This window comes from Anas platyrhynchos, chromosome 1, assembly GCF_047663525.1.
Source record: "Anas platyrhynchos isolate ZD024472 breed Pekin duck chromosome 1, IASCAAS_PekinDuck_T2T, whole genome shotgun sequence".
In the NCBI taxonomy this organism is placed as follows: domain Eukaryota; kingdom Metazoa; phylum Chordata; class Aves; order Anseriformes; family Anatidae; genus Anas; species Anas platyrhynchos.
In genome coordinates this window covers 182,480,324-182,493,412 of record NC_092587.1, presented here as the reverse complement: position 1 = coordinate 182,493,412, position 13,089 = coordinate 182,480,324, and the positions used below count along the sequence as shown (strand labels likewise).

Below are 13,089 nucleotides of genomic sequence, written 5' to 3'. Positions count from 1 at the left end.
GGAAAACTTCAGCATAATTCCTTTTGATTCCTGGAAGATATACAGAAGAAAAAAGAAAAGAATGGGAAAATTCTAAAGATAGCTTTAGACATATATATGTGTGTGTGTGTGTATGTTTGCGTGTACGTGTATATGTATACATGTATATATATGTATACACTTTTCTATTAGGCCATTGGAGAAAAGAATACCTTAGAAGGAGACAGAGGATTCTGAATAGCAGCGCTGATTCAGAAATTATAGGAATCTAAGCCTCAAAATATAGCCATCTTTGATCATACATACCTGATGTCTTTCTCTGTTTCTTCCAAAATCCATCCTTCAATACCAGTAAAGTTTTGATCAATTTACATCTTCAATTTCCAGATCAGAAAGATTTTTTTCTTTTGAGGTAAATTGAAGATTGAGAAACTAGGATTTACCAAGGTACCTATTTTCATCAGAGATAGCAAAATTGTTGATGTGTCTGTACAAAGCAATGATAAGACCAAGTAGATTGACCTATCCTGTATTATTGGATACAAAAATGAAGTCTGTAAATCTATGTTTGGTAGTTCTCAATTGCTTCAGAAAGTGATTGTAAAACACATAGGACTATTAATTAAAATTTTGATAACAGAAGTGTTTAGTGTTGACTATTTCTTAGTCAAGAAATACTGTAGATTCATTGTAAAATTTCAAGAACTATTATATACAATTCTGGCTACACACATGTTAAGAAAAAACTCAGAGTGCTACAGGAGCTTAAGTGGGTAACTGCAAAGACTAAAAAGAGACAAGCCTGTCACTTCAAAGAAGTTTATAAGAGTGGTGTTTTTTTTAATAAAGTCAAAAGGAAGGGCTAGGAGGGCTGGTTTCTTCTATAAGAATGAGTAGAGAAAACATAAGCGAGAGAGAAGACCTGAAGCTAAAGGACAGTGCTGACATAAGAACAAAGAGATATAAGGTATGCAAGAATAGATTCACACTGACAATCGGAATATTTCTGTCCTTCACAGTAGGAAAGTTCTGGAATACCCTTCCAAGTCACATAGCCAGCTAGCTGTTTCATTAATTTATTAACAGGTTTATATAGTGTGAGTATCTGCAATAAAAAAGACTAAATTCTTTGACCCACAAAATTCTACTCAAGACCCATTCCTAAAGTATATCTTTCAGAAACCCTTGCACTATCGTTTAGATACTCCAGTAGCTCCCTTGTTAATTTGTTTTAGTGTTTAACTGTTTTTGCAGGTAGGAAACTGCATTTTATAGCAGGGTTGAAATATGTGCAGCCATTCACCCACTGGACCCTGTTGTGCTATTAACTGTAAGATAAATTTCTGAGCTATTGGACATCTTTTACGCCTTTAACTCCCTGGCTATGGCAACCAAGTCACTGCTCTGCTGCCTGTGCAGTGAAGAGAGAAAACACTTTAAACTCTGTGCAACCTCCTATCCTACTCTCTATATCAGTTGTGTGACCTTTATTGGAGCTCATTTCTGAAAACGTGGGTACAATTTTCTTTCCAGTCTAAAGTAGTAAGATAATTCCTGATTCATATTAGCTATTTTAGGGCATTGCATTGAAAGCTAATGTTGAGGCAGTTCTGCGTTCTGACTTCATAAATCCGTCTCTGTCTCAGTGCTTTCCAAACCAAAATAATGTCTCAAGTGAGCAGAGCTTGTGTTTGTCAGCAGTGGCAACCTTCCACCTAACTGCATTCAAAATAAATAAAATAATTAAAATGCATTTGGCCATGTTATTATTTAACAAGACAATGCAGAGAATGCTATAGTAATAGCTTTCTCTTTTCTTTATGCAGTTGCCCATGAATCTTTGTATCAGCTGTATGTTATTATATCTTACCAGAAAAGATTTTATATTATTCTGTGGATAAAGTTACTGCCTAGTATTTGGCCAAGAATTACTTCCTGCTCCCCAGGGCAATACCTCAATATCCAGTATCCTAATACCTAGCTCCTAGTGGGTACCCTCTTATGGACAAAAAATATTCAGACCTGTCAGTGAACTCACTGCTGTAACATCCCTGCTGTCATCAGGCAGTTCCATATAAAACAAGTTTAAATCAAAATCTTGTACTACTAAGTCAAATGTCTTAGGAAAAAAATACATGGAAGCCATTCTAAAATAGCCGTCTTTATCAACTATACCTGTCGTCCTGTCCAAAGCAGATAAAAAGCTTGCTTGACAAGACTCCCATTGCAGTACAGCATGGAGACTGGCATTAATGAGATTTTGGTGTTCAATTCTTTGTTGACTGAACTCTAGACTATATTATTATTATTATTATTATTATTATTATTATTATTATTATTATTATTATTATTATTATTATTATTATTATTATTTTACTTTATTATTATTATTATTATTATTTGGAGGGTTAATGTTATGGTAATTCATCTGTAGTTTCCCAGATCATTTCTGAACTATACTGGCAGAGTGCCAGTCTTTTGGTATTTTCCAATTTTCTGTATTTCATGTGTACGAAGAAAATATAACCGTATGAAATCTCTGTTGTCTAGCAGGTCACAAATTTTCTGTTGCTACATAGCTTTTCTTTGCCTGGCAAAGTGATATCAAATACTGAGCACTTCCTTACTGCATACAGGAGTTTCACTGTTAAGATGTCAGCATCTGTTATTATTGGGAAAAAAAAAAAAAAAAAAAACAGAAATGCTCCATAAATGGCTACCTGTTAGAATCCACAATAAAATATTTTTTTCTCCTGTATGTATAAAATAAATGTTTTGAGAATAGTCTACTCTACTCTTTAGTAAAATTAAATGTGATAAAAATGGCATACGCACCTACAGTGATATGTATGAAATGATGTATATTTATAACCATATTTAATTATAATTTTTATCTATAATCATTCAATGTGATTCTGAATCAATAATGTCTATGCAATAGCTGTATCTTTCTAGTACAGTGCTGCTCCTCCTCTCTCCCCCCCTACAGCTTCATGAAAGAAATTACAAACATTAACATAAGAAAATCCTCGACTTATCCTACTCTTTAGGTTCCTAGAAGAAGGCTACAGACATATATGTTCAATATCAGATACTTACATTACAGATGTGTTTGACACCACCACCAGTTGTTTTCCTTATGTGAAATTTTAAATTTTCAGTATTTTTAGATCATAAAACAGCCATGTATTTTTATCACTCATGTATTGCAAACATCATGGAGTCCATCATTTCTAAACAAAGGAGTTTGCTTTATGTTAGTGTATAACTTAATGGATTGAGAAGCTGCATATGTGAAACTTTACAATGTCTGAAAGTATTTTGTTCAAAAACCTAGGTATGAGATATTTAAACAGACTGTACTTTCCTTTGATGCTTACTGATTTAATGCAAATCAGAGCACAGTTCTCAGTTCTTTTGTTGTCAAAAAAAAAAAAAAATCTGGTATTTGTCTGTTGTTTCCTTTTTATTTTATTATTTTTTTTTTTAACAGGTGATTATCCAGCTCCTCGGGCTGTTCTGACTGGTCATGACCATGAAGTTGTCTGTGTGTCAGTCTGTGCAGAGCTGGGACTTGTCATCAGTGGTGCTAAAGGTCAGAAATACTTTTATGATTTAAGACATAATATTTTTAGAGCCTTTCTTAATGGTACTTTTTGGTCTTCCTTCAAGCAAGATATACTTTAATTTTCCGAAGTCTCTTCTACCAAGATGTTCTGTAATTCTGGGGGAATCTTCAGCTGCTTCCTCTGAGCATTATTACTGTCTATCTGGACTTCAGATGCTTAGACACAAATTAAGTTGATTGCTCTTTCCAAGCACCACTACTACTATCCACAGATTTGGAAGAATTATATAATAATCAGTAACTAACAATCTTATTTTGAAGAAAATTCGTGATAGAGACCTGGATTTAGGGTAGGGCCACCTCCAAATTCTCCAACCTGATCTTTAATTAAAGGGCAGTTTGTGTGACGGACTTGAGTCTCCTTGGCAAGGGAAGCATAGACAATTTCCTTGTTTTGGAATCCATAGACCAGCATTTCACACAGCAGACTTTTTTTAGTGGATAGGTTTCCAAATAATCAGGAGTTTACAGGTTTGCTATTACACTACTTCCATTAAAATTTTTGAGCCATCTGTTCACATGCTGCTCGTTATTTGTTTATAGAATCCAGAGTATCCAATAGTTACTAATATAAATTTTCAAATTACCTTTACAAACCTGCAGCAGTCTTCTCTAGAACTCTGATCATCCATGTAAATAAAGCACTCACATAAATGAGTGTTTTCTTAATCTTTCCTTATTCTATTTCTCACTTGTTCTGCCCAACTTCTTCTTTTCCCTTTAATTCCACATTCACTTTTCTTCCCCCACTTCTCTTTCTCGTTTAGGTTATTTTCTTATTTTGGCAAACTTCATGTCTTTTGCTGTCATTCTTTCTTCTTTGGCTCCCTCTTCTCTAGCATGTAGCTCTTACTGTCCTTTGAGCTATGTTATCTCTTCTCCTTTCTTATTTCCCTTTTTTTTTTACACTAACCTTACCATTCCTTAAAGTTGTCTTCCTTGTATCTCCTCCTACTTCATTTCCACTCCACTCCTATATCCTTATCCAGTCATTTGCTTTCTCAGTTCACAGTGATATCTATTTTATATTTTATTTATAGTATCATAGAATCATAGAAAAATTTAGGTTGGATCATCTAGTTCCCTGTCATGGGCAGGGACACCTCCCACCAGACCAGCTTGCCCAAAGCCCCATCCAGCCTGGCCTTGAACACCTCCAGGGATGGGGCATCCACAGCTTCTGTGGGTAACCTGCTCCAGGGCCTCACCACCCTCTTTTTAAAAAATTTCTTCCCAATGTCTAATGCAAACCTACCCTCTTTTAATTTAAAGCTACTCCCCCTTGTTCTATCACTACTCCCTCTGACAAAGAGCTCCTCACCAGCTTTCCTGTAGGTACTGGAAGGTACTGGAAGGCTGCTCTAAGGTCTCCCTGGTGCCTTCTCTTCTTCAGGCTGAACTACCCCAATTCTCTCAGACTCTCTTCATAGGAGAGAAGCTCCATAAATCCCTCTGAATGTCCTTGAATTCCTTTTTAGAAAGGTTGCTGCTTCTGAGAGTAGGAAGGACATGATATTTGTCCTGCCCCCTTTTGCTCACAGCTAAGCTCCTAGGTTATCATCTTTTATACTGACTCAGAACTCCCCTTTTTTTTTCAAAGCTGAGTATAAAACTTTTAGTAAAGACATTTTTAACAGGAAATGCAAATGGGTCATTAACTTTGGTAATGACTTACTACATAGCAGTGGTAGGCGAAGTCAGGACACTTATAAATAAAATGCATGGTGAATATGAACCGAGTTTTGTTTTGCAGCACTGCTATTTCTTTATCTTCTTAGGCAGCCTTATATGATTTTACTGCCAAAGTACCCTTTTCAACTATCTTGTAAATTTCCTCTTATCAAAATAGCTGGATGTGTACTCAGTTATCTTCTGCTTCATTAAGTAATATATTTTAAAGGTAAAGGCTGCAAGGGGACCAAAGATTTTTTATGTCAAATCCAGAATGTATTTGTAATGGATCCACGGAGATGGAGACCTACCCTGTCAGATCCTGTCCCCTGAGTTACTCTTCCCATGTCCCTCCTTTACAAACTCTATCCCATATAAATAAAATCCTTTACATATACATAAAAAAGCCTATACATATACATAAAGCATTTTTTCCCTCCCTGTTGCACCTCCATCACACCTACAGCCCTCCAGACAACCTGCACTGAGGCAGGGAGACCACACAAATGGAATTCTTCTCAGAAAATTCTGTGACTCAGGTCAATGTTTGCATGTTCTTAACCAATAAAAAGAGTGGTCGCTCAATAGATTCCGTCTTTATCCCAGAATCCTAAATCTGAAGATGCCTTTTAGTGCCTTTTAGTGCCTATGACCAATCAGTTGAGCCAAGGTAGTGGCAGCTTTGTCAGTGCACTTAAACATGAAGTTATTACATTTTTATTTTTGAAACTCTAACATGGTAATTATTTTAAAAGTAGAGGCATCACTGGCATTTCAGTATTATTATGATAAAATAAATCAATTCCATTGCATTTTTATCCTGAAAACCCAGTCAGACTTGGAGTCTCTCTACATAAAGCTTGTTGCAAATACAAATAAGAATGTGCACTGGAGAGCTCACAGACAAGTTCAGTGATGCTGTGATTTGTTCTACCTGGCCAAACCCAGCTGCAGTGTGATCTTCAGAGAAGTTACAATGGCTTAACATGAGGTGGCTGAGTCTGCCAGTATGAATTTATTTTCAGGGTCATAAACCAATTGTACAAGGAAGAGATTATTATGCTGTCCAGGAGTATCTTGTGATTTGTAAAAGAAAATATTTAGTATTTACCATGACTTATTACATTTACCACAGAAGAGACTATTTTTCTCAGTAGGATTACAGATCTCATTTTCAAAAGAACATTCCCATAGATCTTGAAACGGAGATATCATAGTGTTGCATCTTAAAACATACCTCATAGATCTCATAGCTGTGTTTTTCTTTCATCAGCAATAATAATAATAATAATAATCAGACATTAAAATCTCATATTAAAATCTCTCTGGAGTAAATGCAGTTATAGCATGGTCTTACAGTCCCAATATCATAGTTACTCTTGGCTGTCAGATGACACTCATTGTTAAAGCAATTCAGGACTGAAATCTATGCATGTAATACATTCACTGGGGGAGAGGACCTATAGGAACTGCCATTGACTATAGGAGAAATTTGCAGTGATATGATTACATGCCCTCTGGGAGTTGCTCCTAGTCAGTGATAGGGCCCCATCTGTTTAATGTGAATGGGCAGGCTAAGGAGAGTTCATGTTCTTGGAGGAAAGCACTAAGACCAAGGCCTCTGAATGCTTGGAAAAAGGAAAATATATTTTAGAGGTAGATCAATGATAACTACTACCAGTTTAAGGAAATAATGAACTAACACTATTAGGCATTTTTTATCTATTTTTTCATCCACTAGCTCTTGCATTGTCTGTTCTGTTGTCTATTTTAAATTATTTAGGCTAGAATTGCATCTTCTCATATCTATGCAGGACTAATATAAATGTGTATTATGTGTTGCCTCTGTGCACAGAGTATATAGTTTGTATAAACAGCAAAAGCATGATATATTATGTTTTCATATGCAGAAGGTCCTTGTCTTGTACACACAATTACTGGAGATTTGCTGAGAGCCCTGGAAGGAACAGAAAACTGCTTGTATCCTCGCTTAATTTCAGTATCCAGTGAAGGTCACTGCATCATCTACTATGAACGAGGACGGTTCAGCAATTTCAGCATTAATGGCAAACTCTTAGCTCAGATGGAGATCAATGATTCAACCAGGGTAAATCTAAATGCAAACAAGTATTTGTTGTGTCTTGCCTTTATTTATTAAAACAAATTGAATTTATCTGCAGTGTATTTTAAAGGAAATCGTACATGTTAAGTTGCCACCTCCTAGTTAAGTTATATTCAAACGCAAATCCTCTCATCTCCATCTCCAAATGCAAAAGTGCACTTGAGCTTTTTCAGATAAATAAGAACAAATTGTTTATGGTCCCATACAATACATGGAACTTTTGTTTGAAATCAAATTTCAGTGGGAAATATACCTTTAAAACAAAATACTCTGGAATGAGTCCATTCTTCATTTATTAGCCAAGACAGGAATTCATGCCTTCAGGGCTCTGCTCTGTCAAGAGCACTTGAAGCAACATTAGGAATGCAGATTGCTGCTGTGCTTTAGGTGTTAGTGATGGCACTGAGTTTTGTAGGACAGAGAAATGTTATGTCCTCAATTTAAGTCTTGGTGTATACACTGGAAGAGTTTTGTGGTTATATATCATATTTAAAACCACATAGTTTTTTATTTAAAATTTAGTGATCCAAAACTTGTACTTTTATTGCTTTTATTTGAGAGAAAGAAGAGTGGAAGTCTTTCTCTTCAACTTTAAAGTGAACAGAGAACAAAAAATTCCCATAAGTTGATAATATATTAGTGGCACTGATCATTTTCCATAAAAGCTGACTGCATACATGGGTTTTGTCTTATTCTTCTGAAGGCCATTCTCCTGAGCAGTGATGGGCAGAACCTGGTGACAGGAGGAGACAATGGTGTGGTAGAAGTATGGCAGGCCTGTGACTTCAAGCAGCTCTATATCTACCCTGGCTGTGATGCTGGCATAAGAGCGATGGATCTGTCTCATGATCAGAGGTGAGTTTGTCATTAATATTTGTATGTAAATAGCAGAAAGAACCACTACCCAGGTCATGATCTGTTTGATTTGTTTTAATCAGCATGATGTCTGATCCTTGAGTCTCACAATGTAGGTGCTTAACTTTAAGGTGAGGTCTTATATCACTAAAGTTAGTAAGCCAGAGAATCAGCTACCAAAAGTACTAGTAAAATTACATTAACTTAAGAGCATGCAAGCAGCCAGACTGGATCAGACTGCAGTAGTACCTATTAATAAACACTTTTTAAAAAAAAAAAATACAAAATTTATGTCTTACTTCTGATTTTCAGCAATGTAGAGCTTGAGAGCTTCTTGAGGTTTGCACCTAAACTATAACGTGCAGTATTATCAGTGGATCTATCCACCAGAATGGGTACAGTCCTTTCCTTTTGACTTTCTCTGAGCAATGGAGATGCAGGGTACAGACCTAGATATGTACAGTGATTGCTGTGGCACTAGAATGCACAGTGCAAATGTAAATATATGTGACCCCAACACTTGGACTACTATTGTAATGTGATTATAATGTAAACCTATATGTTGCATTTATGCAGGACTATGAGTGCATTCACTGTTTACATCATGCATGAGTCTTGTATTTCTTATTAATATACAAAATGCTGCAAAGAACTCACGGGATGTTAGAAAAATCATACAACATTCGCTAAAGTTTTTCTTACACTTTTCAGCATTCCTATCTATGTATCCATTTTTTAAAGCAATAAAAGCACCTATAAATTAAACATGCACCTAATTTATTCATATCTGAGTAAATAATGAGAAAAAATATTTTTGTCTCAAACAGTTTAATCAAAACTAAATTACTGGAAAAGGCCTATTTGCTTCTGGAGCTTTGCCAATTTATGCAGTATTTGCCAGTTTTCATACAGTACTGTGCTGTGTTCTAAGATATTTATTTACACTGTGAAAATTTTCTGGTAGCCCATTTTCTCTATCCCTGATTGTAATATTAGGTTGGGAAGCCCCAGCTGTGTGAAGTGCTTTAAGTACCTGTTTAGCTTTGGTTGCTTAATTAAGCAGAGAATGGATTTTGTATGGTGTGATAGAAGTGGAGATAGATATCTAATCCAATTTTAGAATTCAGCTACCAGAATTGGAGTGTTGATGATAACTGGAAAATCACCTCAACCATTGCCACCAGAACATAAATATAGGGGTAAATTTCCATGTGAAGCTTTTTAGGAGTACCAGGGTGTGATCAGCTTACAGAAAGCAATGATAATAAGCTCCCATAGTAACCAGAGGAGATTTACTCACTACAGACTGTGAAGTCAAAAGGACAACTTAGTACACCTTAGTACATGCATAGTGACCTGTGGAGAGTAGGTCTCAGGCTATTTTGAGGGTATTGATTAGGGCCCTAATTCGGTTGCCTCCCCATAGCCACTTAGTACTTTCTGTTTGAGATACTTCGGAGGTCTGAGGTACACATAAGGGGTGGCACATACGACCTAGTGAAAACCCACCCACACCCTTCCAAGGGAGGCAGCTAGAGACAATGCAAGACAAAGAACATATAAAATGGTCCTGTGCTTTTATCTCTGCAAAGGTGAATGGAAGGAGCTGTGTTCGTTATGGTTGACCATAAAATGAGAATACGGGAACTGGTTTCATATATAGATATTTAAATTTAGTGTCTCTATGGCAAACAGAGCACACCCATGAGTTTAACTTTCATACAGTATTGCTAAAGAGACTTGTTCTTGTAGATTTTTTACTGTTTATGCAAGCCATGATTAGGTAAAAGAGGATTAACACAAATGTCTTTCCTATCTTTTTCAGAACTCTGATTACTGGCATGGCTTCTGGCAGCATCGTAGCTTTTAATATAGATTTTAACCGGTGGCATTATGAACATCAGAACAGATACTGAAGCAGAATGAAGAACTGAAAGCCCAGGTAAAGCTGAGAGCACAAGTGCTGCAATGAAAGGTGTAGTCTCTGGTGGAAAACCACGTCTGCATTGACCTCCGTTGTACATTCCATTACACCCAGCAATAGCTGTACATTGTAGTCAGCAACCATTTTACTTTGTGTGTTTTTTCACAACTGAACACCAGCTGCTGAAAAGCAAGCTTGTATCATGTAAATTATATGAATTAGGAGATGTTTTGGTAATTATTTCATATATCTTTGTTTATTGAGAAAAGGTAGTAGGATGCGCCACAAGAGACTTTTGCAAATTCTGAGGAACCTTGTGTCCAGTTGTTTCAATGTTTAGGCTATGAACCTAACATGCATCCCATTTCCAGCCTCTTTTCAAGCTGAGATTAAAAAAAAAAATACGTTTGATACTTTGTACATCAGATGCACATCTTAACTTTAAAGGGATACTTTTGTAAAAGTAAAACCTTGTATAAAGAACAAAACTGTTTCTTAATTTTATTGTGGAGTTACAACTTGCATGTACTTTAAACCTGATGTCTTGAAGGAACAGGTGCATTCACACAAATCAAACTGGAAATCTGCCTAAGGGTACAGCTTGTGTTAAAGGGTTGAATTTGGGTGCAAACAGTAATTTTGACATTTTCACCAACACATGTTTTTCACTTTTTGAATCTAAACTTTACCCCTTTTAAGTGGAGTTCTGCTCATAAAGCATTTGGATAAAAAGCCATCATTTGCCATATTTATACTTTATACAATAGAAATTAAATTCCTCCCTTTTAAATTCAAAGACTAGATAGAAAGGGAGCAAAGAGTGTAAGTTCAGTTTAATGCTTTGTAATGCTTAATTATTCCCAATACAGACAAAGTGCTATACTTCTGGATTATTAGCATTTGGCATACAAACCATTGGGCCAGAGAGCCTCAAATAATTTTTTTCCCTCATTTTTCCTCTGAGCAGCTTGGTTTATTCAACAGCCTTAGCTTCATTGTGGAGGTGACTGAAGTTATTCTTTTGGGTTCTTCTGAAAATCTCACCTGAAGCCACTCAGACTAAGGCACTTCATGTTTTACAATACTGCAATGATAATTATCGGAATAATTTTCTGCACATTGTACTGATCAAATTACACACCCAGGGGTATATACACTTTAATTCATGTTTCTTCTTTGTATATTTGGTGACTGTATTGTCATAGATGTACATATTGTGTCGGTAGGGCTATGAGGCATGTAACAGGAATGTAATTTTCTCAGAATTTACACTCATTTGCAGTCATTTATTTAAAAAGATAATGGATTCTTTGTATTGGCACTTTGCACCAGAAACATATCATTATTTATTGATGTGATTACTTATTTGTTCTCCACCTTGTATTAGTAAGTTTAGCACTGAATTTCCCTCTTCATTGTTGTTTGTATTTATAAGATTCGGAAATCATGGGGATCAGTGTAATGATTAAGTTATTCATCACCAGTCTGTAAGCAATATCTTGAGTTCGTAGCTTAGAATTGGGAGACTATTGAACATCTGGAAGACAAGTTCATTTCATCTTGAGATCATGGTGAAATATTTTGGATATATAAATTCCTTAAGCTATTGTAACCATGTTTTATTGCAAAGATGTAAAATATGCCAGATGTGTGTGAGTTGGAAATCAAAAAGAAAAATAAAATATGCAAAGAATTCAGTGATAGTTTTTCATTTCAATGAATTTTTCATCAAATAGTTCACATTATCATTAGGAGCAAGCAATTATTTTAAGAAATCCTCTCTTACAGACAATGTATATGCCAAAAATTATGTATGCTGGGTGGTTGTATTTCCTGGGGTGTCAAGAAATAAAAGAGAGGTTACAGAGTGTGTTTTGCAACTCATTTGATTTCCAGTACATGAAGAGAAACTACTGAAGATACTTTGATCAGCAGAAGAATCCTTGTGAACAGGCAATAAACTTTTATAATACACCTCACAGAAAGCAAAGATCTGTTGATAGCCATTTTGGGTATCTCTCAATATCTGATAAGACAGAACTAATTTCTTCTTGTTTTAGGCATTGAAAGTTAGGTATCTACACTCCTGCACAGCAGAACAAAATGGGTGGGATAAATCACCTTCTGAAAATGCTGAGGTCCCTACAAAGTTATAGTAAGTAACTGTAGATAGATAGATATATAATATCAAATCATAGAATTATTAAGGTTGGAAGAGACCATCGAGATCATCCAGTCCAACCATAACCCTACTACTAATATCACTCCATAAAACCACGTCCCTAAGCACCAGGTCCAACCTTTCCTTAAACACCCCCAGGGACAGTGACTCTATCACCTTCCTGGGCAACCCATTCCAATGCCTGACTGATCCTTCTGAGAAGAAATGTCTCCTAATTTCTAACCTGAACCTCCCCTGGCCCAACTTGAGGCCATTCCCTCTAGTCCTATCACTGGTTACCTCTGAGAAGGGGCAAACCCCCAGCTCCCCACACCTTCCTTTCAGGTAGTTGCAGAGAGCAATAAGGTCTCCCCTGAGCCTCCTCTTCTCCAGACTAGACAATCCCAGTGCCCTCAGCTGCTCCTCTTGTGTTCCAGGCCCTTCACCAGCTTTGTGGCCTTTCTCTGGACGTGATCCAGGGCCTTGATGTCCTTCTTGTATTGAGGGGCCCAAAGCTGAACATAGCACTCGAGGTGCAGCCTCATCAATGATGAGTACAGGGGACAATTACCTCCCCCTCCTGCTGGCTACACTATTCCTGACACAAGCCAGGATGCCGTTGGCCTTCTTGGCCACCTGGGCACACTGTCAGCTCATGTTCAGGCGAGCATCGACCAACACCCCCAGATTTTTCCTCTGCACATCTTTCAAGCCACTCTCCCCCAAGCCTGTAGCATTTCATGGTGGTG

General features: G+C 36.6%; 1 protein-coding gene across 13 annotated transcripts in view; it reads left to right on the top strand.

The window, feature by feature from the left end:
• The window catches only part of NBEA (neurobeachin), a 509,188-nt gene extending 497,312 nt beyond the window's left edge, over positions 1-11,876 (top strand). For all 13 annotated transcript variants that reach the window (XM_038174546.2, XM_072032602.1, XM_072032605.1 and 10 more), the window contains 4 exons: positions 3,473-3,574; positions 7,189-7,385; positions 8,104-8,255; positions 10,081-11,876. In XM_038174546.2, coding sequence (XP_038030474.1) covers positions 3,473-3,574; positions 7,189-7,385; positions 8,104-8,255; positions 10,081-10,171 — 542 coding nt within the window. In that variant the 3' untranslated portion in view covers positions 10,172-11,876. The remainder of the gene's footprint in view (positions 1-3,472; positions 3,575-7,188; positions 7,386-8,103; positions 8,256-10,080) is intronic.
• Positions 11,877-13,089: the final 1,213 nt, after the last annotated feature.